The sequence below is a fragment of the Rhinopithecus bieti genome, unplaced genomic scaffold (assembly GCF_001698545.2).
Source record: "Rhinopithecus bieti isolate Rb0 unplaced genomic scaffold, ASM169854v2 scaffold_74595, whole genome shotgun sequence".
Lineage (NCBI taxonomy): Eukaryota > Metazoa > Chordata > Mammalia > Primates > Cercopithecidae > Rhinopithecus > Rhinopithecus bieti.
In genome coordinates, this window is record NW_016827607.1 from 82,318 (window position 1) to 108,031 (window position 25,714).

The window sequence follows — 25,714 nt, forward strand, 5'->3', positions numbered from 1 at the left end:
CCCACTGTGTCTGCCTCGTGCTCTTCTTGCCGCTGGGAGCGCTGGGGGTGTCCTGAGTCAGGCTGTGAGCAGAGTCGCCACCAGAGGGCGCCCCAGGCCCTGGGTAGTCCAAGGGGACAAGGACATTCCCGCCTGCACTTCAGGGTTCCCTGACCCCCATCTTGCAGCCTACCTTCCTGCAGTCTCGCGGCAGGTACCTGGGGAGTGGGACCAAGACCCTTGGCCCCTGTGGAGGGGACCCACCTCCCCTCTCCTTCCCGGAGGTTCTGGATGTTGTGGGAGGGAGGTGGGGATGCCTGGCAGGCTCACCCCCACGGGCCGCACCCTGAGGCGGGGCCAGAGCCGCTGGGCACCACTTGGGTGAGACTCTGCGTTCGACAGGAGGTGGAGAGGCCAGCAGGTTCGGCTCAGTGCTCTGCCCCGCCATTCATATATGGGCCTCAGCTCCCGCTAACCAGGGCCCTACAAATCCCTAGGCCAGACCTCACAGCAGTGCCCACAGGCATGCCTTGTGGAAATTCCCTCCCCAAGGCATTTTAAATTTTTAATGTTTTTTGGGGGGGGGCGGGGACAGGGTCTCTGTTGCCTAGACGATCATAGCTCACTGCAGCCTCCGTCTCCAGGGCTCAAGAGATCCTCCCACCTCACCCTCTGGAGCAGCTGGGACCACAAGCGCGCACCACCATGCCCTGCTTCTTTTTTTTTTTTTTTTTTTTTTTTTTTTTTTTTTTTTTTTTTTTTTTTTGTGAGACAGAGTCTCGAGCTGTCACCCAGCTGGAGTGCAGTGACACGATCTGAGCTCATTGCAACCTCTGCCTCCCGGGTTCAAGTGATTCTCCTGCCTCAGCCTCCTGAGTAGCTGGGACTACAGGCGCGTGAAACCACACCCGGCTTTTTTTTTTTTTGTATTTTTAGTAGAGACAGGGTTTCACCATGTTTGCCAGGATGGTCTCAATCTCTTGACCTCGTGATCTGCCTGCTTCGGCCTCCCAAAGTGCTGGGATTACATGCGTGAGCCACCACGCCTGGCCACCCTGCCACTTTTTAATGTTTTTTTTTAGTAGAGATGGGGTCTCGCTATGTTGCCCAGGCTGGTCTCCAACTCATGGGCTCAACTGATCCTCCTATCTTGGCCTCCCAAAGTGCTGGGATTACAGGTATGAGCCACTGTGCCTGACCTGATTACATTTTTAAAATGAGATTTCCCCTCTCCTACAGTGAGATTCCACATAAAAATCCAGATTTCTGCTTTCCCTAGAAAAATGAACCTGGCAACATCCCCATAGCACGGGATGCCTGCTCTCCAGTTGCCACAGGCCACACCACTCCCAAATGCCTGCCCTTCATTCTGGTCTCCTTTCTGACCCTTTTTAGGCACCTGCGTGTGCCGTCAGCTAGCTGTCTATAAAGGGTCAGATGGCAGCTATTTTGAGCTTTATGGGCCAGGTGGTCTGTGTGGCAGCTACTCTTGCCTGCAGCCACAGAGCACAAGGCAATGCACAAAGGAATGGGTGTGGCTGTGTTCCAATAAAACTTTATTTACAAATCAGGCTGTGGCCAGATGTGGCCCACAGGCTGTAGTTTTCGGACCTCTACCTTAGACCATCACGAGGCCATGGGTTCTTCGAGAACAAGAGCTCCTTGGTTGATGCCCCAGGGGACAGCAGGGCCATGGGAACCTGGGTGGGGTGGGGTGGGGAGGGTCTCAGAAGGCTTCTTCCTTTGGTGACCTGACTTCTTGGAAGCTCAGGCTTAGTTGACACTCCAGCACTGGGCCAGGGGAGCTGAGGCAACAGATACCGGGAAGGCTAGGAGTCGCCTGAAGCCGTTATCCCATCTTAGGCAGCACCCAATCCTAGGTGCACTCCATAGCCAAGCAGCTTGTGACCTCTGGTAGGCACCGGAATCCCCTGGGATACTTGTTTTAAAAGTCCTGGGCCGGGCGCGGTGGCTCACGCCTGTAATCCCAGCACTTGGGAGGCCAAGGCGGGTGGATCACGAGGTCAGGAGTTCGAGACCAGCCTGGCCAATATGGTGAAACCCCGTCTCTACTAAAAATACAAAAAAATTAGCCGGATGTGGTGGTGAGCGCCTGTAATCCCAGCTACTCAGGAGGCTGAGGCCGGAGAATCGCTTGAACCCAGGAGGTGGAGCTTGCAGTGAGCCAAGACCGTGCCACTGGACTCCAACCTGGGTGACAGAATGAGACTCTGTCCCCCCCCCCCAAAAAAAAAAATTCCCAGACCCTCGACCCCAGACCTTCCCAAAGGAGACTCGGGGATTAGGTATCTGGCTGTTGGTGACGCAGGTGGTCTGTGAACCAGTTCTGAGAAACTGTCCTATGTGGACAGGGGGTAGATCCCATCAGTTCTCATAGGGGGCTGGGGTGTCTCGCCTCCTGAACTCCACAGGCTGGTAGAAGCGGGGTTTGAGGACTAAATGGGCCAGTCCTGTCCTGGTGATGAGACCTTGAAGAGATGGTCAGATGGGTGGTCCAGGGTATACTTTTAACAACTGAGAAGCCATTTTTTCTGCCCCCTGGGCACATGTGCCCAGCTCTGCAAAGACAGTGGCCAAGCTGAAGACAAGTCTTCCATGTGGGGTGGAGATGGGAGGGGTGGGTGCCAGCCCCTCCACCAGGCTGCGGCCTGTGTTCTCCTGATAGGCCCATCCCCCTCGGTGGCCCCCGTGTTCCTGGGGGAAGGAAGGAAGGAGCTGGAGGATACAGCGGTGCCTATCGTGGGAGCCCAGGGAGGTGGGGATACAGGAGTGGCCAGCTTGGGGCGCCTGTGTGGAACAGTGCCAGGTCCACGTTTACCCTCCACCAGATGGACTTTTTCATTTCAAGCATAACTTGAGTCTGCACTGGGGAGACACTCATGGTGGGGGTGGCTGTGATGAGGGCCCTTCCGAGTCCCGAGAACAGACACTGGCTCCTGCACCCACATCACCACCCCGTCCCAGGGTTAGCCTGGAGGGGAGTTTGTGGTCAGAGCCCCAGTCAGGAAAGGAGAGAATTCCAGAATGTTCCAAGAGTCTAGCTGCAGGCCCCAGACACCGTGAGCTGGAGGGTCGGGATGGGGCAGCCTCCCTGGTGCAGTCAGCACCTGGGGCCCCTGTCAGTGCTGTCGTGAGGTCTGTCCGCCCTGGGTCAGAGCAGCAGGCAGAGCCGGTGCTTCTTGTGCCGCTGCGCCTTCTTCAGAGCGCTGAGAGCCACCTTGGCGGCCTCCCGGAAGACGTCCTCCACATTCTCACGAAACTTGGCGGAACATTCCAGGTAGAGAGCAGCTTGGATCTGTTCGCAGGCGCTCAGGCCCTGGGTGGGAGGAGGAGCCAGCATTAGGGGAGGGGCCCCTGGAGGTCTCCTGGAACCACCTGGTGGGTTTGGGACTGGTTCTGAGGACTCTCCAGGGGTGGTTTGGGCCTGTGTCCTCCATCCTGGCTGGCCCTCACAGTGTGTGGGTGGAATGGAGGGACAGTGCAGTGCATCCCCCAGGTTGGAAGAAGCCCTGTCCAGGCCCCCACCCTGGCCTCTCTCCAGCGCCAGGCAGGGAGGGGCTGAATCCTGAGACCCGGGGTTGGTTCCCCCAGGTGTGTCTCCCAGGCCTGTGAGAAGAGCTGGAGGCCTCAAGACAGGACTTCCAGCCACCTCTCTCTTCTCTGAAAGTACAACTTAGGCAAATGAATTTGCCCTTTTATTTATTTATTTATTTTTGAGGCAGAGTTTTGCTCTTGTTGCCCAGGCTGGAGTGCAGTGGCACGATCTTGGTTCATCACAACCTCCGTCTCCCAGGTTCAAGCGATTCTCCTGCCTCAGCCTCCCAAGTAGCTGGGATTACAGGCATGCACCACCATGCCCAGCTGATGTATTTTTAGTAGAGATGGGGTTTCTCCCTGTTGGTCAGGCTGGTCTTGAACTCCTGACCTCAGGTGATTTGCCCGCCTTGGCCTCCCAAAGTGCTGGGATTACAGGCGTGAGCCACTATGCCCAGCCGAATTTGCCCTTATTAATGGTTATTTCTTGTGAAAGTTTCTTTTTGCCTTTATATTCCTTTTATTCTGTTTATTCCCCCATGCCTCACCCAAAGAGTTACACGGTCAATTGGCCCTTTCAAACAAGGCGGACAGCACAGCACAGGACAGGACAGCGGCTCTCAGCACAGAATTTGGAGCGCAGTGCATGGGACCAGATCCTGGCTCCACTTCTGGCTAGCTCTGTGACCCTGGGCAAGCTGCTTAACCTCTCTGGGCCTCATTGTCTCCCCTGTAAGCTGGGGGATGTGAACAGCACCTGCCTGAGTCCTACAGATTGAGAGTAGTCACGTAAAGTACTCAGGTTCACAGGCCATCAATACTAATATTTAAAAATTATTCTTAGAATCCTGCTTCCCTCAGCTCCCTGAAAGGCCGCTAAGGCACCCCAGTTGCAGAGGCCAAAGGTCTGGGAGGCTTTACAGCCACGGCTGCGCCCCAGGGTCTTGGCCCCTGGCCCACCTGCATGTAGGTGATGGGCTCCAGCTGGGCGGCCCGGAGCTTCCGCAGCTGCTCCTTGTCCTTCCTCAGGTCTGTCTTGCAGCCAATGAGCACCATGGGGATCCCGCGGCAGAAGTGCGTGACCTCAGGGAACCACTGTAGAGGGAGGAGGCAGGGGATCAGGGGTGCAGCCGGGCCCAGATGTGGGGCTGCCACCCAGGAGACCAGCCTCACCTTGATGAGGACGTTGTCGTAGCTGGTGGGATTCATGACGTCATAGCAGATGAGCACGAGGTGGGTGTTCTGGTAGGACAGAGGCCGCAGCCGGTCATAGTCTTCCTGCCCTGAAAGCAGAGAGCAGGGTGGGTCAGGGGACATCCCCTCCCTGTCTGGACTCTGATGGGTGAAGGGGAAGGGGCCAGGCAAGTGACCCTGCCTTAAGGCCTCAATTTCCTCATCTCTACGATGGGCAGCAAGCCAGGAGTGGTGGCACAGGCCTGTGGTCCCAGCTACTCGGGAGGCTGAGGCTGGAGGATCGCTTGAGCCCAGGAGGTCGAGGCTACAGTGAGCTGTGATCATGCCACTGCACTCCAGCCTGGGTGACAGAGCAAGACTCTGTCTCTTAACAACAGAACCCATGAGTGGCAGCCCCCCAGTTCTGGATGGTGGTAAAGAATCCTCGAGATCAAACCCACGCAGTGCTGAGAGCTTGGCTTGATTCTAGGGCTGGGGCTGGAGAAACTGCTAGCGATGGTGCCGAGAGCCAGTGTGAGCCCCCTGCCCTGATGCTTAGGGGCAGAGCGCAGACTGGAACCCTCCCCTTCCCAAAGATTCAGACCCGTGGGGCTGGGTGGGCTCACAGTGTCCCCAAGTCCTGAGAGGCTGGTGTCTGGCTTCAACCTCCAGCTTCTCGGGTTCTGATGCAGTCGACTGAGTTCCCTGCCCATTCTTGCAAGCACTAGGAGGCGGGTGGTGGGTTGTTGGGAACAGCACCTAAGCGCCCTCCCCACCCAGATTCACAGAGCATACTCCTGGGGGGATACTTTGATCCTGATGCCTGGCCCTGCCCCAGCACGAGCTGAATCCAAACACTGATCTAGGCTTGAGCTTGGTTGGGTTTGCTTTTCTTTTTTCCCTTCTTCTTTATAAGCAATTCTTTGTAACTTTTTTATATTGACAGTTTCAAACTTACAGTAAAATTGCAACAAAGAGTGTGAAGAGCTCTGACTGTGATTCACCACCTGTTTGCATTGGCCCCTCTGGCTTTATGTGGAGACAGACACTTCTGTTTCTCCCTATCAGGGCACGGTAACTGCAGACACCTGCCTCTTCACCCCTTAGCTCGGCGCCTATCTGCTGAGAACAAGGGCATTCTCTCCCCTGCCCCAAGCCCAGGAAACCGCATGGACTCTGCATTCTAATCTGATCCACAGGCCATAGTCAGATTTTGACCATTTCACCAATATCGTCCTTTATTTTTTTCCCTGTTGAGGAGCCGGCCCAGCCCAGGGTTCTGCACTACACTTAGTCATCATGCCCCGGTATTTTTTTAAAATCCCCAGTGAGAACTGAGAGCTTTTCAGGCTCATTGGTGACCAGCCCCCCACCCCTCGACTTCCTTCCACTGAACAAGGGCCCAGGAATCCCCCTACCCCGTCCCCAGCTGCTGCAGGTGCTGGGCGGTGCCAGCCTGCCCTCCGCTCCTTCCCTGCCAAACACCTCTTAGGACAAGTGGCCTCTCCACGGAGCACCACCAGGCCATGTCTGCTCCTGCCCCTTTGCTGGTGACAGGGTATGGCTACCCTCTCCCCATTGGCTACCCCTCAACCCAGGGACCTCCAGAAGTCCTTGGCCAGCTCCACCATGGAACAGTGCTTAAGGGTGAGGTCACTAGAGGCAGATGAGACACGTGTTCAAATCCCAGCTCTGCCCCCACTGGCTGTGTGACCTTGACTTACACAGGACAGTGGTGGGAGTCTTGGCTTCACCACCTGGAACATGAAAACCGTAAAATCTACCTCATGGGGCTGTCACCAGCCAAGGCAGGCCATTGCACTCCAGCCTGGGTGACAAGAGCTAAACTCTGTCTCAAAAAAAATAAAAATAAAAAATGAATTAACATGAAGCATTCAACTCTTCAGTTGCACAAGCCACATTTCAGGTGATGAACTGCCACCCGGGGCCATAAAAGAGTGTGCAGTGAACAGAAGCCACCAGGACAGCAACAGCTGGGCCAGGAGGGCTGTCCATGCCAGTGTCCCCTTACACTGGGCAGAGCAAGGTCTCAGACCTGAACCACCAAAGCTAGAGATGTCCTTGTAAGACACTGGGAAACTGACCTGCATGCTATTCAAGCCCCTTTCCTGTCCCCAGCTGTCCCTTCTCGGTAACCTCTGTCCACATCTTCCTAGATCTGTGCTGTCCAACAGGGTAGCCACTAGCCCCATTAATTAACTTGAGTTAATGAATTAACATTGGCTGGGCACAGTGGCTCACGCTTGTAATCCCAACACTTTGGGAGGCCGAGGCGGGCAGATCACCTGAGGTCAGGAGTTCGAGGCCGTCCTAGCCAACATGGTGAAACCCCCGTATCTACTAAAATACAAAAATTAGCCAGGTGTGGTGGTGGGTGCCTGTAGTTCCAGCTACTTGGGAGGCTGAAGCTGGAGAATCACTTGAACCCAGGAGGCAGAGGTTGCAGTGACCGGAGATCACACCATTGCACTCCAGCCTGGGTGACAAGAGCGAAACTCTATCTCACAAAAAAATTAAATTAAAAAAAATGAATGGGCCGGGCGCGGTGGCTCAAGCCTGTAATCCCAGCACTTTGGGAGGCCGAGACGGGCGGATCATGAGGTCAGGAGATGGAGACCATCCTGGCTAACACGGTGAAACCCCGTCTCTACTAAAAAAATACAAAAAACTAGCTGGGCGTGGTGGCGGGCACCTGTAGTCCCAGCTACTCAGGAGGCTGAGGCAGGAGAATGGCGTGAACCTGGGAGGCGGAGCTTGCAGTGAGCTGAGATCCGGCCACTGCACTCCAGCCTGGGCGACAGAGCAAGGCTCCGTCTCAAAAAAAAAAAAAAAAAAAAAAAAAAAAAAAAAAAAAAAAAAGAAGAAAAAGGAAGCATTCAGCTCCTCAGTTGCACAAGCCACATTTCAGGTGATGAACTGCCACCTGGGGCTCAAGGCTAATACAATGATTGGTGCAGGTGCACGGCATTTCCTCCACTGCATAAAGTTCTACTGGACAGCAGGGCCCTGTCCACTGCTGGCCACCGTCCCCCCCCACCCCACCCCATCCCTACACCATCCTTATCTAAGCCCTCATCTGTCCCTCTTCCCTGGCCTACAGCCCTTCGATGAATCCATTATCCACCTGACAGCTGGATGGATCTTAAAACACAAGTCCTATCCTGCCCCCTCTCCACAACAGAAGCATCTTCAATGACTCCCTATTGCTCCCCATTTTTTTTTTTTTTTTTTGACAAGAGTCTCGCTCTGTCACCCAGGCTGGAGTGCAGTGTCCCAATTTCAGCTCACTGCAACCTCTGCCTGCCGGGTTCAAGCAATTCTGCCACAGCCTCCCAAGTAGCTGAGATTACAGGCGCTGCCACCACGCCTGGCTAAGTTTTGTTTGTTTTGTTTTGTTTTTGAGACACTTTTGTTCTTGTTACCCAGGCTGGAGTGCAGTGGTACGATCTCGGCTCACGACAACCTCCACCTCCCGGGTTCAAGTGATTCTCCTGCCTCAGCCTCCTGAGTAGCTAGGACTACAGGCACGTACCACCACGCCTCGCTAATTTTGTATTTTTAGTAGAGACGGGTTTCTCCATGTTGGTCAGGCTGGTCTCGAACTCCTGACCTCTGGTAATCTGCTCCCCGCAACCTCCCAAAGTGCTGGGATTACAGGAATGAAATTTTTGTATTTTTTTTTTAGTAGAGACAGGGTTTTACCATCTTGGCCAGGCTGGTCTTGAACTCCTGACCTCTGGTGATGTGCCTCCCTCAGCCTCCCAGAGTGCTGAGTTTATAGGCATGAACCACCATGCCTGGCCCCTATTGCTCTTTGTATAAAATCCAAACATCTCCCCTGGTTCATATGACTTCATCTTCTGCCACACCCACTTGCTCACTGCAGTCCAGCCAAAGCGCCACCTCACTGTTTCTCAAACCCACGAAGCTCTCTTGCCCCGGCCTTTGTGCTTGCTGTTCCACAGGACTGGAAGGTCCTTCCGCCATTGCTCTTTTCACCATTTTCTCCCTAGCATTTTCTTTTTCTTTTTTTTTTTTTTGAGACGGAGTCTCGCTCTGTCGCCCGGGCTGGAGTGCAGTGGCCGGATCTCAGCTCACTGCAAGCTCCGCCTCCCAGGTCTGGAAGGTCCTTCCCCCATTGCTCTTTTCACCATTTTCTCCCTAGCATTTTATTCTTAAACATCCAGAGTAAACAGCTACATTTTTTCCCTTTTGAGGATAACTGCCTGCCCTCTCCATCTGCCTTTATAATAATACATCCTATACTCTATGCAGTTTTCAGGGTGCTTTAGTCTAGAAATGATTAAGAAATCCTTGGCAAGGCATGATGGCTCATGCCTGTAATCCCAGCACTTTGGGATGCCGAGGCAGGGGGATCACGAGGGCAGGAGTTCGAGACCAGCCTAACCAAGATGGCAAGACCCCATCTCTACTAAAAATACAAAAATTAGCTGGGCGTGGTGGCAGGTGCCTGTAATCCCAGCTACTCCAGAGGCTGAGGCAGGAGAATGGCTTGAACCTGGGAGGCGGAGGTTGCAGTGAGCCCCGAGATCATGCCACTGTACTCCAGCCTGGGTGACACAGCGAGACTTCGTCTCAAAAAAAACGAAAAAAAAAAAAAGAAAGAAAGAAATCCTTACATGACAGCCAGATGTGGCAGGGAAATGATGAACACTCACACTGCATAGGAAGAGCCTGAGAGTCACAGCAATGAAGTGACTTGCTTGAGGTCAATGACTCAGTGACTGGGCCAGGAGTTAACCCCAGCTCATGAAATTCCAAGTGGGATGTTCCTTCTGCTGATACACACTAACGTGCTATTTTGTTTTGTATTGTGCAAAAATAGGTTCTGGTCCTTTAAGATGTAACAATGGGGTTCATAGTTCTGGCATAACATATTCCCTTCTACAACTATGGCAGGAGTGAACAGGTACAGTAGTCCCCCCTAACCCACAAGGGTGGATTCCAAGACCCCCAGTGGATGTATGAAACAACGGACAGTCTAGAACCCTAGATAATGCTGGTTTTTTCTATATGTACACACCTATAAGACAGCTTAGTTTATGACTTAGGCACAGTAAGAGATTAACAACAATGATAATAAAATACAACGGGGCCAGGCACCGTGGCTCACACCTGTAATCCCAGCACTCTGGGAAGCCAAGGCGGGCGGATCACTTGAACTCAGGAGTTCAAGACCAGCCTGGCCTGTTACCCAGCCAGCTGCTGACTGACTCATGGGCAGGTGGTGTCTCCAGCAGGGATACACAGACCAAGGGGCGAATCACATCCCGGGTGGGATACAGCGGGACAGCATGCACACTACTCAGAGCGGTGCATGATCTCAAATTTATGAATTATTTCTGGAATTTTCCATTTAATATTTTCAGACCTCAGGTAACTGAAACTACAGAAAGTGAAACCTCGGATAAGTTTGTAAAATGGAGCCCCCTTGGATGGCTTCTCTCATTTCTTTTTTTCTTTTCTTTTCTTCTTTACTTTTTTTTTTTTTTTTTTGGAGACAGGGTCTTTCTCTGTTGCCCAGGCTGGAGTGCAGTGGCACGACCTCGGCTCACTGTAAGCTCTGCCTCCTGGGTTCAAATGGTTCTCCTGCCTCAGCCTCTTGAGTAGCTGGGACTAAGGCAGGTGCCACCATGCCTGGCTAATTGTTTTTGTATTTGTATTTTATTTTATTTTATTTTTGAGACAGAGTCTCACCCTGTCACCCAGGCTGGAGTGCAGTGGTGCGATCTCGGCTCACTACAACCTCCGCCTTCAGGTTCAAGTGATTCTCCTGCCTCAGCCTCCTATGTAACTGGGACTACAGGTGCCTGCCACTACGCCAAGCTAATTTTTTGTATTTTTAGTAGAGGCAGGGTTTCACCGTGTTAGCCAGGATGGTCTTGATCGCCTGACCTCGTGATCCACCTGCCTCAGCCTCCCAAAGTGCTGGGATTACAGGCGTGAGCCACCACGCCCAGCACTTTTTTGTTTGTTTGTTTGTTTGTTTGTTTTGAGACCGAGTCTCACTCTGTCGCCCAGGCTGGAGTGCAGTGCCGTGATCTCGGCTCTCCACAAACTCCACCTCTTGAGTTCACGCCATTCTCCTGCTTCAGCCTCTAGAGTAGCTGGGACTACAGGTGCCCGCCACCAGGCCCGGCTAATTTTTTTTGTATTTTTTTAAGTAAAGATGGGGTTTCACCATGTTAGCCAGGATGGTCTCGATCTCCTGACCTCGCGATCCACCCGCCTCAGCCTCCCAAAGTGCTGGGATTACAGGTGTGAGCCACAGCGCCCGGCTTTCTTTTGTATTTTTAGTAGAGACGGGGTTTCACCATGTTGGCCAGGCTAGTCTCAAACTCCTGACCTGAGGTGATCCACCCGCCTCAGCCTCCCGAAGTGCTGGGGTTACAGGTATGAGCTGCCACGTCTGTCAAGGTTGTTCCACTCTTGTCACACACAGCAGAGACAAGGGTTGAGACTTGCCCACTGGGTTTGGCAACTACAGCCTGCAGTGACATCAGGACAGGAGGTGGCGGGGCAGGCATCAGGCTGCAGCGGGTGAAGGAAGAAGTCAGCCCTGGAGCGCTGGAGGCAATCACACCCTGCCTGCCTCTCCTGGGGCCTCTGCCCTTGCTGTTCACTCCTCCAGGAGGTTCTTTCAACAGGGAGCAGTGTGTCTCCTTCCCTCCTCTCCTTCAGGGCTCTGTGGAATGTCGTCTCCTCCCGGAGACCTTTCCTGACTGCTCTGAAACAGCCTCCTTGGCAGTCTGCCACGTGATGGTGGCTTTACTCACGCCTCTCACTCCTACCTGATTTCACAATACTTCTCTGGGGCTAGGCGGGGTGATTCACACCTGTAATCCCAGCACTTTGGGAGGTGGAGGCAGGTGGATCACTTGAGGTCAGGAGTTCGAGACCAGCCTGGCCAACAATGGTGAAACCTCGTTTCTACCAAAAATACAAAAACTAGCCCAGTGTGGTGGTGGGCACCTGTAGTCCCAGCTACTTGGGAGGCTGAGGCTGGAGAATCGCTTGAACCTGGGAGGCTGAGGTTGCGGTGAGCTGAGATTGTGCCATTTCACTACAGCCTGGGGGACAGAGCGAAACTCTGCCTCAAAACAAAAACAAAAATAAAAAACAAAAAAAACAGTAATTCTCTGGGTGTTTCTGTTTGCCTCTCCTGCGGGCAGGAACCACCTCTGTGCTGTTCACTGTTGTGCCCCCGGGAACACAGGTGAGTGCAATACACATTTGGTGAAGGAAGGCTCAAAGGAAGGAGTGGATGAAGAGGGTTAAAGGAAGGAGTGGGTGAAGAGGGTTAATAGTCATCTCTCCAGCTTTAGGTGCCCCTGCAGCCTTGGCAAGGGCATTCCACTTCCTGACCTGTGTTCATTCAAGCAGTCCCCCCGGGAGGTACGCTGGGCGGGGACAGTTCTTCCTGTTAAGAGCCCAAGTGGTGGAGGGGCCCTTTGTCAAGGTCAGAGACAAGCACCCTGTGAGCCAGAGGCCAACCAGTCCCCAAGGTCAGCTGCCTGCCAGGTCATTCTAAAAGCACCAGTTCTTCCAGGAAGCTGTCCCCAGCCTTCCCAGCTGGGAATTAACCTCTGGGCCTCAGTTTCCTCATCTGTGAAATGGAGATGCGAAAAGTGAGTGATTTTAATATCGACTCTCTCTCTCTCATATAAAAGTCACGGTCTAGACCGGGCGCCGTGGCTCATGCTTGTAATCCCAGCACTTTGGGAGGCTGAGGCGGGTGGATCACTTGAGGTCAAGAGTTCAAGACCAGCCTGGGCAACATGATGAAACGCTGTCTCTACTAAAAATACAAAAATTAGCTGGGCGTGGTGGCACATGCCTGTAATCCTAGCTACTTGGGAGGCTGAGGCAGGAGAATCACTTGAGCTAGGGAGGCAGAGGTTGCAGTGAGCTGAGATCAAACCACTACACTCCAGTCTGGGCAACAGAGTGAGACTCTGCCTCGGAAAAAAAAAAAAAAAAAAGGGGTTTTGCTCTGTTGCCCAGGCTGGAGCGCAGTGGTGTGATCACAGCTCACTCCAGCCTCAATCTCCTGGACTCAAGTCATCCTCCTGCCTCAGCCTCCCAAGGAGCTGGGGCTGCAGGAGTGGACCACTGTGATTCTGGCAGCACCTATCCATGAAGGCTTCTGTGTTACATGCCAGGTCTAGCTCGAAGCCATTCACCTGGATTAACTCATCTTTCCCCCAAAAATCCCTACAAAGTAGACACTATTGTTGGCCCCATTTTACAGGCTGAGAAGCGGAAGCATAGAGAGCTGGAGTGACTTGCCCCAGGCCACACAGTTAAGGGGAAGCTTTGTAAATAACAGAGGACCCTACTGGGGTATTTTTTTTTCTTAGCCTACCCCAGAAAACAGGAAGGAATCCTCACCCTACTTGTCCCAGTCCTGACCAGGTGAGGAAAAATGTCAGCCCTCTCAAGAAAGAGGGCCTCTGGGAAGGGAGAGGCAGCCAACTCTGACTCCAGCGCCTCCTCCGGGTTGCCGTCCTGGCTTGACTCTGCCCAGCCCAGCCTTCCCTAGAATTCAGTGTGGGCCTTTGGGGCATGGGGGGTTGGGGGGACCAGGCCTGCAGAGGATGTACTTCCGTGTGCACCAATCCCATGCCCATTTGGGGATGGGGGAGTGTACTGTTAATAAATACCTTCTCGTATGAGTGGGGGCGTCAGGTTCCACTCACTCATGAACATTCTGGGCGGGACTGTTACAGGGCAGCTTCCACATCTCGAATTGATGCCCACATTTCCCTCTCTGGGTGTCAATTTCCTTATTGGGAGAGGGGGTGATAACAGTGATAACCCCACCCCTAATCTGGAAGGTGAAAGCCCAGGAGAAGGGAGGCAATGCTTGGAGCTTGGAGCCGGAGCGGTGCCGGGACGGGGGCGGGGGCAGAGTGGGGGGCAGTGATGGGAGGCAGGAAGACGGCTATTGGGTTACTCTTGAAATAGAAACTTCCAGGAGAAGTTAATAGCCTGGCATGGCAGGGGGTCAGAACCTCCAGAATCTTTGGACCCAGAAGCTTTAGGGCCCTCCCAGCCACCAGGTGATACCATCACCCTCTACATTCTACCAAAAACGATACTGGGGCTGAAAGGGTCCATGTCACCTGCCCGTAGTCACAGGGGGCCCATCCAGCCACTGCAGATGGGCTTAGAGGTTAAAACAGCCCAGGAGACCAGGCACAGTGGCTCACACCTGTAATCCCAGCACTTTGGAGGCTGAGGTGAGAGGATCACTTGAGCCCAAGAGGCTGAGGCTGCAATGAGTTACGATCCTGCTACAGACTCCAGCCTGGGTGACTGAGTGAGACCCTGTCTCTAACCACTGCCCCCAACCACCAAAAAAAACCAAAAACCAAAAAACAAAAAAACCCAGGAATTATACGCAAAGGATGCACGTGCTTCTGGTGAGGAAAAGTCTCTAGGCTCGTGAAGCCGCCCATCGTCCTGACGTACACTTGTGCGGTGCGGCAGGGCTGGGGGGATGGGAGGCTCATGCCACACACAGGGCTATTTTCTTGGTGGGATGTGAGGCTTTGCCAAGGTAGTCCTGCTTCCAGGGACAGGGGTCTCTAAGGCCCAGGGCAGAGTTAAGGAGAGAAGACCTCAAATCTTCAGGAGGACACGCAAGGCAGGTGGCCCCCAGCTCCAGCTGGGGCGTTGGTCAGGGAGGGGTACTGGCAGCATGAGAAGGGAAGCTGCCAGAAGAGGAACCCGCTTTTACTCACTCTGCTGGGGGCCCACCTGTGCTTCCCCAGGAAGACAGGGGCTGCGCAGCCCCAGCTGGGAGCTGAGACCACCTTCTGGGAGACCCCAGCCTTGGCTCAGCCCAGGCCTCCGGTGCTTCTGGGGCTCACGACACCCACCTGTCCCTGGTTCCTTGTCTTAGCAACTCCTACTCCATTGCCTGCCAATTTTCTTTCTGTTCCCATCTCAGGCTGAGAAGGGGACCACTGCTCCCAGGGCAACCCCCACCCCATTCTGTGCCGCTCCACCCCTGGACCCCACACCTTGGCCCTGATAAGCTCAGTCTCCCATCTGCGTCTTCACAGCCCACCTCACCCCGCCTTCCCTGCCCAGGAAACTTCAGACTTCACCGCAGCTTCCTGCCTCAGAGGATGTCGGGGCCCGGGTGAGGCCAACAGCGCAGTGGGTGCCACGGCCCCCGCCCCTTCCCCTCTGAGCCCTGAGAGCCCTGTCACCCCATCTGCCCACCCTCCACTGTGGTGTCCGTAACTACTTCCTCAGGATGGAGACAGCCAGACAGGCCTTCCACGAGGGCTCCTGTGGGCAGGGTCTGGGTGTGGAGAAATTCAGCCTCTGAGAGCCACCCCTGTCTCACAGCTCTGGTGGCCACCAGTTGGGAAGACGCCCCTTCCGCCACTGGGTGTAGCCCATTGGGTTCTAGAACTTTCTACAACTACGTTTACTAGACTCATTTCTCGCTTGGCCATTCCCTCACCCTCTTGGCCTTTTGCCTCTCTCTCTGTGACCTCCTGGCCATGGCTTTCTGTCATGTTCTCCTGAGAGCCGTCCACCTGCAGGCAGAGAGAAATCATCTCCGGCATTCAGATCTATTACCCATTCATTCCATCACCTTCCAAGCCTTGCTCCATGACAAGCACTGGGACCTGGGCTCTCCCTGGTGGCACTCACTGACCAGGGGATTTCCTCCTATGAGCAGGCCTTTCCCGGTCACGGGGGGACACCCCCTACAGGAAGCAGCCAGATTTCTTCTCCCTAGGTACCCCTCCTTGGTCTGTCAGACTGTGAGGCCAATCTCCTCCCATGAGCCCTGCTTCTCTGCTGCTTGGAAGAGACTTGCCAGGGAAGACAGATCTCCCCACCGCAGCAGGGACTGGGGGCCAGCTCGGAGCATGGCACTGTAGATTCCAAAGCATAGGATCGAGCTAGGGCTGGGCAGGGATGGTAGGAGGGTCTTTTAATTCTGTTTTCTTTTATTTTTTGAAACAGGGTCACGCTGTGTTGCCCAGGGGAATGCAGTGGCGTGATCTCGACTCACTGCAACCTCTGCCTCCTGGGTTCAAGCAATTCTCCTGCCTCAGCCTTCTAAGTAGCTGGGACTATAGGCGTGTGCCACTATGCCTGGCTAATTTTTGTATTTTTTGTCTTTTTAGTAGAGACAGGGTTTTGTCATGTTGCTCAGGCTGGTCTTGAACTCCTGGCTTCAAGCAATCCTCCTGCCTCAGCCTCCCAAAGTGCTGGGAGACGGAGTCTCGCTCTGTCGCCCAGGCTGGAGTGCCATGGCACAATCTCGGCTCACTGCAACCTCCCCCTCCTGGGTTCAAATGATTCTCCTGCCTCAGCCTCCCGAGTAGCTGGGATTACAGGTGCCCACCACCATGCCCAGCTAATTTTTGGATTTTTAGTAGAGATGGGGTTTCACCATGTCGGGCAGTTTGGTGGACATAATATATTAATCTGATTTAATCCTCATGACCCTCTTAGTGCTCATGACAGATCAGGAAACTGAGGCCCAGACATCTCCAATGATACGTAGCCAATAGATCTGGGTTCAAAGCCCAGATCTGACTCCAAAGAGGGTGGCAGGAACAGGATGGGACCGTGGATGGGATCCCCATAGTGCCAGTGGTCACGTGCTGCTGGTAACTGTAGCAGGGGATGCTCCTCCATCCCTCCGGTAGCAGCTCTTTGCACAAATTCTTCCTACATCACCTTGCAGCTTTCCAGAATCTCCACACCACAATCTACTCTGACATGTTCCTTGAGCATCGCTCTCTGGGCAAGGCCAGAAAGGCCATCCCTGTTCTCATGATGTGGAGGCTGCCCTGAACAGTGAACCCCGGGACCTGATAGGGGAGGCCCTGAGGGCAGAGGAGGAGGAAAGAAAAAATCTCCTGGCATCTTGCAGGGCAGTGGGTTGCTGTAAATGTCTCCACCCAGCAGCACTTGACTCAAAAAGTGGGGTTGCCCCTTCCTGGCTCCTGGACAAGAAACATGAAAGTAAAAGTGTCCCAGACCATGACTCTTACTATGCTCTGGGCCACACCTCGGGAATTCCTCTGATGTCTCAGCTCTTCTAGCTCACCAGGGGCTAGAGACAGGCCCTGTTTTGGGGTGGCCCTAAAGGGCCCACATCCCACAAAGACAGGTTCCTCAGAGGCCACGGTAGGACCTGCTGAAGTCGGAATGGAGGGGGCTCTAAGCTAGGATAGGCCCTTTTCGGGTCCTCTCCAAGGTCTACCTGGGGGTGGAGGTGTCTGGATTTTGGTTCCATCCTAGGTCAGTGTCTGACCTCACCTCACACATACAAGGCTTGGCTGGCAGGAGAGGGCCACCTGGTGACGTGGTTCCCTGCAGGTCACTAAACACTGAGTCACAGAGGTGGGGTGAGGCCCCACCTGGGGATGTCAACCTTTGGTCCCCAATGTTGATGAAGCCCAGATAGCAGTCAGGGTCCTCCCACTGACTGTGTTTCTCCTGTCCCCACCCCTCACAACACCGACTCCCAAGCAATTGCACATAAATCCGTAGACCACCCATGAGGGGCTGCGGGTGGCAGGCAGAGCCTGGTGTGGGGCCCCTGCCCCCAGTGCTCTGTTCCTTCCTCAGTTCATTTTCTACACTGTCTGGTTTTGTCCCAGGAAACTAGGAAAGCACAGAAATAACTGTAGCCACACAATTCCAGAACCACCAACTGCAAGCCGTGGAATCCTGGGAGCTGCAGACACAGAACTCGCATCCACAGGACCCCAGAGCCTCAGGCTGCAGAGCGCAGGCCACAGAGCCCTGGAGCCACAGGCTGATTTGCAGCCAGGAGCATCCCAGAACCACAGGAGCCAGACACACAGCCCAGGCAATCCGAGTACCAGGGGGCTCAAATCTGCAGCCCACAGAGTCTGCAGAGACCACAGCAGGCAGCGCAGCAATCCTGGAACCATGGGAGGCCCAAGAGCAGCCCACTGCTTTCTAGAACCACAAGAGAGGAACGAGCTGTGGGCTCTCGGCACAGAGCTGGGAGGGTGGCCCCGGAGTTCACCTCCTCCTCCACACTCTCCACTTACATATAGGGCTTGGCCTCTAGGGTCGCGCAGCCAGCGCCCCTGAGCGGCCTCCAGGAGTGAAGAGCCGGCCAGGACCCTGGCAAGGCTGCTGGGGGGGACGCCCGGGAGGGGAAACCCTTCGGGCGGGCGGACCCCCGGGACCCGGGGGGCGCAGGCGCACTCACCGGCCGTGTCGTAGAGATTCAGGGTCACCTCCTTGCTGCCAACGGTCACGCTGGCCGTGTACTTCTCGAACACCGACGGGGCGTAGTGCTGCGGGAGAGGGGGTCAGCTGGTCCTTAGTGGGGCCTGCGGGGGCCAAGGTCCCAGCTAAACCCACTGTCCACCCCCTCACTCGTCCCGGATCGGCACCCCCTCACCCCGCTGGGCTCTGGAATTCCCGAGGGGCGCCCCGGGATGGCGGCCGCCTCTCCGTACTCGCGACGCCGGGGACCGAGGGTCGGGGCTCTGGGCTCAGGCTGAGGGGCGTCCATCGCCCCCACCCCAGCCCCGCTGCGGGCCTCACCTCGGGGAAGGAGCCCTGGCTGTACACCATGAGCAGCGAGGTCTTGCCGCAGCCACCGTCACCCACGATCACGATCTTCAGCTCCTTCCTGCCCGGACGGGGGGCAGCGGTCGAGGCTAGGGCCCCGGGGGCATCCATAGCCCGGAGCCCGCAGCACTGGCGGCTGCGCGCCGGGCACTAGCGGAGCCAAGAGGTCGGGGGCGGGGCGGAGCCGGAACTAGCCCCGCCCACTCAGAGAGGCGCCACCTCCGCCAGGCAGCCTCCCGGCCGACCTCCCAGCCTCAGTTTGCTTTCTGCTAAGGTCCCAGCCCTGGGTGTGGGTATTCAGCTCTCAGTCCCAGGGATACTGCGGCACCGGAGAAACGGGGCTCAGCTGCGAGCGAAGCTCCCACCCCCATCCCACCGCCACCCTCTGCGCGTCAGGGCGCGCCCCTCGCTGGCGAGACCCGATCGTGGCTGCCCAGCGACTCCAGGTGCCCCTGATTGGCAGGCTCCGCCTACGGCAGGGACCCTCTGATTGGCCGGCGCGGCCAGACAGGGCCTCCCGGATTGGCTGGCTGTGCACCTGGTTCGAGGAGCCCCCGGCCTCGAGCTCCGGGAAGAGCCTAACTTTGCACTGCCCCAGCGGCGTGGCTTGGCGCATGTCCACCTCTGGCCTCAGTTTCCCCACAGGAGGTAGCTGCGGTGGCACTAGGGAAGATGCTGACGCGAGGGTCGTGTCTGTCCACCTCGCCTGGGCTAGGGACGCCTGCGGGTACGCGAATTCGGGGTGTGGGACTGGGCTCCGCTTACCCGCACCCCGGCCCCGGGCTGCAGGGTGGACGTCCAGCGCCCTCTGCCGGGCAATCGTCTCGGCGCCGGCCGCAGGTTGGCCCCAAACCACGAAGGGCTGGCGCCTCCTTCCGACAGGAGCCAGAGGCGTGAACCACGCAAGACGCCGTCAGGGAGGCAGGTTGGAGTAGCTCTAGTTGAGGTCAGCTTGATCCCTCTCCTTGAGCTTTGGAGACTAATCCCACACCCATCAAGAAATTTAAGAAAATGCGTTTCCTTGCCAGCAGCCACATGTCCTTCATCTCAGGAATCCCCCCAACTCTCCCATGCCATGATCAAAACAGCTTTTGTTGAGCACTTACTGTAGGCAGTGGTATCAGGGCTGCTGGCTGAATCACCCGTAACCCCCACCCCTCATCTTACCCCTCACCCCGGGCAGGATGACTGCCCTCTGCACCAGCCAGGTGAGTGGACAGGGTGGCAGAGGGACCTCCCTGACGCTGCTCCACGGCAGATAGGCACGGGAGCATGGCCGAGAGTGGGATCCTACCAGCTGGGGTAGAAGAGCCCATTTCTAACAAAACCTCAACAGCAGCATAGTTGGGGGCAAGTGACCTTCCGTAGTTTCCTCAGATAGGGGCTGGCAGTACTCAAGATCTTTTTGCTGGCGATCCCACCCCAAAGACTCCCAGTTTTCAAGACTCGGCAAGGCTCATGTAAACCTCACTTCGTGGAGGAAAACGGCCAACCTGGCAGTTCCATGGTCAAGGTTCTCAACCGCTGCAAGGAAGGCACGGTCTGACCACCAGAGGGCAGCAGCGACCGCCCATAGAATCCCAAGACCACGGCAGAGCTGGGAAGGGGAGGCCAGAAGGCACCCCAGGTTCTCAGTGGACGCCCTCTCCGGGCACTGGGCAAAAGGGAGTCTCCTGGGTCAAGCACCCCCTAGACAAATGCACAGCAACTCATCCACTCCTTTTTCGCAACACGTTTATTGAGAGGCAGTTATGCTCCAGCTTTCCAGGAGGTCAGTCTTGGGGGAAAGTGGTGCAATGGAGGCTGGAAGAGGGGAACCCTTTACAGAAGGCTGAGCGCTGGCTGGCACACTGGGCTTGGCAGCACTGGAGGGCAGGCAGGAAAAGCAGGGTGGGTAACCCGGCCTGACAAATGCACAGCAGCTAGAAAAACTCTTCAGGCTCTGGGGTGGCTGGGCCATGAGACGGGAGGCCAGGCAGGGCTATCAAGGTAATGGGGTTCAGATCATGGAGGAATTGCCTGCCAGGCTCCATGGGACTGGAGGACAGAAGGAGAGGAGCACAGCCACCAGCCGGGCGCTGAGCTCCCCAGGGTGACCAGGGAGGAGCTGTGACTGGCTGAGGAGGCAGGGCTGGGGCGGAGGTTCCCTAGGACCCAGGAGGTAGCCAACACACTCCAGGTGGAGGAAGAGGACCAGAAGCTGGTGAGTGCATCACTCGAGCCCACAGTGGGGCTCCTGATTGTCCTCAAAAGCCTCAGACCTCAGTGTCCACTTTTTCCATCCAAGAAATGGGGCTGTGAATCTCTGCTTATGACAGCACAAGCTGGCACGAAAGTGGAGGCGGGAAATGAGAACAAGTGTGCCTTCCCAGCCCGGCCTGGGCCCAGGCAGAACAGCTGATACTGGCCCCAGTCTGCCCACCCACCCCTGCTGGCCAGGAGGCTGGCAGAACCCCAGTCCCACCTGCCTGGAGCGCATTTGATTTGGACTTGACTGTTGTGGTGATGGAGGGGGCTGAATCTGTAGCTAAAAATACCTCGGAGCTAAGCCAGCTGCTTCGGAGCTTCCTCGGAGGCTGGGCCGCGCTGGGCCCGCTGAGGAACTGGGCACGCCCACCCAGGAGGCAGCTCCCTTACCTGCTAGAGGTTGAGGACCCGTGTCACTCCCCTTCCAGTCACTAGGAATTCCTGGAGAGTTTGAGAAGGCAAGAAAGATTCCTTAAGCTGCTTCTTCACACAGGGGTTCTTGGGTCACTGAAGCCTGGGGGAGCGGCCGAGTGGTCGGGGGGTCAGCTCATCGGTGTCCACACCGGGGCCTACGCCATAGTGCAGTCAACAGGGAAACCGAGCCCCGGAGAGCTGCAGGGGCCCAGCCACTGCTGTGTTGTCAGAGCAAAGCCCAGCCAGCTCCAGTGAGGCTGGAGGCAACACTGTGGCACCCACTTCCCTGGGTGCCTGAGAACCCTGCAGAAGGGCCACCCACATGAGGCAGGAGACACTGAGCCTTCAGGGATGAAGCTACTCCCTGAGGTCCCAGGGATGGGAGCTGGCCTGACAAGTACATCTACCAAGCCCGAGCAGTCCCCAGGCCTTGGCTGCCCATGAGCACTCGGGGACGGGCCAGGGGCAAGGCCACTCCTTGAGTGCTAAAAGTTCCCCTCACAAAAGCCAGACTCAGCAACAGCTCAGAACATTATTGTCTGCCGGGCGCAGCGGCTCACGCCTGGAATCCAGCACTTCGGGAGGCCGAGGCGGGCGGATCACCTGAGGTCATTTCGAGACCAGCCTGACCAACATGGACAAACCCTGTCTCTACTAAAAATACAAAATTAGCCGGGCATGGTGGCGCATGCCTGTAATCCCAGCTACTCGGAGGCTGAGGCTGAGAATCGCTTGAACCCTGGAGGCGGAGGCTGCGGTAAGCCGAGATGCACTACTGCCTAGTCAACAAGAGCGAAACTCTATCTCAAAAAAAAAACAGAAAAAATTATTGCCTATTGCCGGACCTGCTCCTCCCAGCGCTCAGGTGCAGGAGTTTGCTGGAGGTCACATGCCAGCTAGAGACGCACTGGGCCAGGCAACTTGAGATGGTGGGGCCGCCTCACCCCTCACTGCACAGCCTAGGCAGAGGCTGTGTCTCCACCCAAAGGGTCGGAAAGGTCATGCTCCGCACTAGGGTTCCGGGACGAGGAGCCGGAAGAGGCGGGGACGCCAGCGACTCAGTAGTAAGGCAAGTCCTGCCACCTCCTGGCCGGCCCTTCCGCTGGCGTGGCCCTCTCTCTGCAGGCCTCAGGGCCGGGCGCCAGGAGCAACCCCGCCCCACGTTCGCTGGGTGACCGGTGGGCGGGGCGCCCTCGAGGGACCAAAAGGAACAGCAGCAAGAGGACAAACTGCCCCACCCTCCCTGCCCCAGGAGGTGATGGTGGGGGGACAAAGAAAAGGGACCAAAGCACAGAGAGAGGGTACAGGGAGAGGGGTACAGTCCAGCCAGGTGGGTCCCGACACCGCGCTGAGAACCACATCCAGACCACAGCTGAGCACCCAACAGCTCCCTGATTGGATCCAGGCAGGGAAGAAACTGGCTGGAGCCCTCCAGGGTGCAGCTGGGGAGACGTACATCAATTACTTAATTATCCAAAGCAGGTGGGGAGTAAAGACCCCCACCCAGAAAGCAGCGAAGACTCTGCAGAGCCAAATTTAAAACAGGTTTTGGCCGGGCGCGGTGGCTCAAGCCTGTAATCCCAGCACTTTGGGAGGCCAAGGCGGGCGGATCACAAGGTCAGGAGATCGAGACCATCCTGGCTAACACTGTGAAACCACGTCTCTACTAAAAAATACAAAAAACTAGCCGGGCGAGGTGGCGGTGCCTGTAGTCCCAGCTACTCGGGAGGCTGAGGCAGAAGAATGGCGTGAACCCGGGAGGCGGAGCTTGCAGTGAGCTGAGATCTGGCCAGTGCACTCCAGCTTGGGTGACAGAGCGAGACCCCGTTTCAAAAAAAAAAAAAAAAAAAAAAAAACAGGTTTCAGGGAGTACAGAAGAAGAGGCTTTTGGGACATTAACAATGTGAACCTCAATTTTTATCAGGTGCTTTCGCTCTCTTGCTGTACTTGGGCAGAGGGGAGTCTGGGCAGGAACACCCTTCCCTCCCAGCAAAGGAGCTGGACCCAGGACAGCTCACCCGGGATTGAAGACCCAGCCCTGGCCCTCACAGGAGGAGCCAACAGCACCACGCCGGTTACTTCCAACCACACAGTCCTGGGCACGGATGCCAGCAGACAGCTGGCACGGGAAGAAGCCCAAAATAACCCAGACAGCTGGGGTGAGGGGTGCCATGGGCACAGGCGCTGGCTGCCAAGTCAAGCCACCTGGAACCCCATCCTGGCTCTACTGGTGGTGGCCTTGTGACCTTGGGCGAGTCACTTCTCCCCGGATCATGGGTGTGTGACCCAAATCTTGACCCCACCATGGAACAGCCTGTGCGGCTGGGGAAAGGCCTCTACCTCCAGCTGGACTTAACCACTCCAGAGGAGAACCGCGTTGGCTGCCTTCCCAGGGAGCGGGAGCGCTAGATTCCCCTTTGCCCTGAGGCAGGGACACGTGCTTCCGCAGGTGGACTGGTGGAGGGGGGAGCTCTGAGGCAGCCCAGCGCCCACCCCCTGCAGCCACTCCCAGCAATAACCACGATCACAAGGAAGGCCAACTAACAGTTTGGGAGGAGGGCCTCCTTAAGGCACTTAATCTTTCCCACCCACCCTTTCCAGCAGGCATCCTTATCACTTTAAAGGGGGACACTCACCCAAGGTCACCAGCACTATCGAGATCCTAGCCCACGGCTAACTATCTCCCTTAGCACCAAGATACCTTTAGCAAGGTCTCCCTGTTTATCCCCACAGGTCCCCAGAGCTCAGTGTAGCCCTCACAGCGGGAGTGGGGCACACCTCCCAAATAGGGGAGTGGTGTGATCTGGAGCACCTGGACACAAATGGTTCATCAACGCAATCACAAAGCAGAGATCACATGGGGGGTCTGAGACCAAGGGCCGCCATCTCCAGCTGTGGAGCTTCTCAAACACTGAGATGGGAAACTATTCAGTACGTGAAGTCAGCTAGTGTTAAAATGAAATCAATTACTATGTGCCAAGCGTGGCACTTGGCACTTCTGCGTCAAAACCCCAGGTGTTACCAGGCTGGGGGCTGGGGTCTCAAAACGTGTTCTGACCACAGCATCAGCCTCACCTGGAACTTGTTAGAAATACCAGTCCTCAGGACCCACCCACCGAATCAGACACTCGGGCACCAGGCCCCGTGGTCCATTTTCAATGAGTTCCCCCTTCGGGTGTGATTCTGAAGGCGGCTCCAGACTAAAAATCACTGATCTAGCCTTGTTTTTGGAGATGGAGAAACAGGCTTGGAGGCTATGCCGCTTACGCAAGGCCATAGCTGTTCAATGGCTCGCCAGGTTTCAAATCCAGCTTTGTCTGGTTCTAAAAACAAGGCTTATATACAGGCCTGCCCATTTGGGGACTGGAGAAGAAAACAAGAATCTCAGGAAGGTGGAGAAGCGTCAAGGAAGGCCCTTTCATAAAGAAAGCTGGCTGGGACCCCGGGTCTCTGTTCTTTGCCTCCCTAGCAGCCAGACATCCGAGGATGGCTCACACTGTCACCCCACATTCCCCACGGGGACGGCTGGAGGGGAAGCCACAGCACAGTCGGGCTTTCTGGCAGTGACCTGTGTCTTTTAGAAGTGGGAGGCACCCAGGGCCCTCCCCCCGCCGAAAAACACACAACTGGGAAATACTTGCAAGTGGAGCCTCTCGGATGCTGCTAAATTCGGCAGAGAATTGCACGCCCCAAATGCCTGACAACAGAAGCTGACAGGCGGGGATGGATGGCCCTGGCGGCCCAGCAGGCGGCCCTAAGCGCTCGCAGCTGCGGGGGCGGGGCCGCAGAACCAGCCCGGCGGGTTTGGGGTTCCGCCCTCCCTAGGCTGCAGGCCAGAGTCCCCCAAATCTCCCTCACGGTCTGGGCAAGGACTCACACCTACCTTAATGGGAGGACTGTCAGGGTCAAACTAGGCCTGCCCCTGCCGTCGACAGAAGGAAAAATTATCCATTCGGGGGTTGCCCGGCTGTCGCCCCTTCTCTGGCCCAGAACCTGGAGGGGAGGAAGGTGGAGGGCGGATCAGGGCGTGGGGGGAGAGAGATGTGACTGGCCGAAGGCACAGTGGACGGGGGCTCTGGGGCTGAAAGGGAGCCACCAAGACGTCGCCCCACCCCCAGCGGCGCGGGCGGCCGGGGGCGGCTGAGTCAGAAGGTTCAGCCCGGACGGCGGCTCATCTGCATTTCCAAAGGCCCGCCCCGCCCGCACTCTCCCCGGGAAGGGCCGGAGATCTGAGGCTAAGCCCGGAGCCCCGCGCCTCGGGGGATCCGGAGGGCCCCCCTCCGTTTTCCCAGGCTTCCCCCACCTCCTGCCTGGAGACCTGGGCAGGAGGGCTGCGCCCTGGGCGACCCAACGGGGCGTCTCTGGCCACCCCGAGGGCCTCACAACCTGAGTGGGGACAAAGGGGGCGACCCCTCGTCCCGCGCCGGTTCGGATCTCAAAGGGCGACTGGGAGGTCGGACCCAGGCGCCCAGAGTCGGGTGGGCAGCGGGAGGCAGCCTGGGGTCAGGGCCAGGACGGGCCGCGGCTTCCGGAGGAGCCGGTGGGACCCGGGGCGGCCTCGAGGCCCCGCCAACCCTGTGGCCCTCGGCCGCGGCCGCCCGCGCGGGACAAAGAGGAAAGGAGGAAGCGGCCCGGGGCGAGGCCTCCTGGTGCCCGCGTGGGCCTCCGGGTCGCCCAGCCCCCCTCCCCCGGCCGCTTCTCCCGCCTG

The 25,714-nt window shown here is 56.5% G+C and overlaps 1 protein-coding gene and 1 pseudogene across 2 annotated transcripts; both read right to left on the minus strand.

Annotated features, from left to right (window-relative positions):
* Nucleotides 1-1,516: 1,516 nt before the first annotated feature.
* Nucleotides 1,517-19,612, minus strand: RHOF (ras homolog family member F, filopodia associated). The gene is made up of 5 exons (XM_017863986.1): nucleotides 18,319-19,612; nucleotides 17,978-18,065; nucleotides 4,708-4,817; nucleotides 4,495-4,629; nucleotides 1,517-3,316 (listed from the first exon to the last, which is right to left on the minus strand). The coding sequence occupies exons 1-5, from the start codon at nucleotides 18,454-18,456 to the stop codon at nucleotides 3,152-3,154; spliced, it is 636 nt and encodes a 211-aa protein (XP_017719475.1). The 5' UTR covers nucleotides 18,457-19,612; the 3' UTR covers nucleotides 1,517-3,151.
* A 459-nt stretch (nucleotides 19,613-20,071) lies between these two features.
* Nucleotides 20,072-22,624, minus strand: LOC108523386 (uncharacterized; annotated as a pseudogene). Its single transcript, XR_001883800.1, has one exon. The product of XR_001883800.1 is annotated as an uncharacterized LOC108523386 (transcript).
* Between the last annotated feature and the right edge of the window lie 3,090 nt (nucleotides 22,625-25,714).

Excerpts from the sequence above, each read along its gene's own strand:
- RHOF (XM_017863986.1), bottom strand. The coding sequence starts at position 18,456 with ATGGATGCCCCCGGGGCCCTAGCCTCGACCGCTGCCCCCCGTCCGGGC. Across the intron at positions 4,818-17,977 it reads GAATCTCTACGACACGGCCG|GGCAGGAAGACTATGACCGG; the intron begins GTGAGTGCGCCT and ends CTCTGCTTTCAG. Across the intron at positions 4,630-4,707 it reads ACGACAACGTCCTCATCAAG|TGGTTCCCTGAGGTCACGCA; the intron begins GTGAGGCTGGTC and ends CTCCCTCTACAG.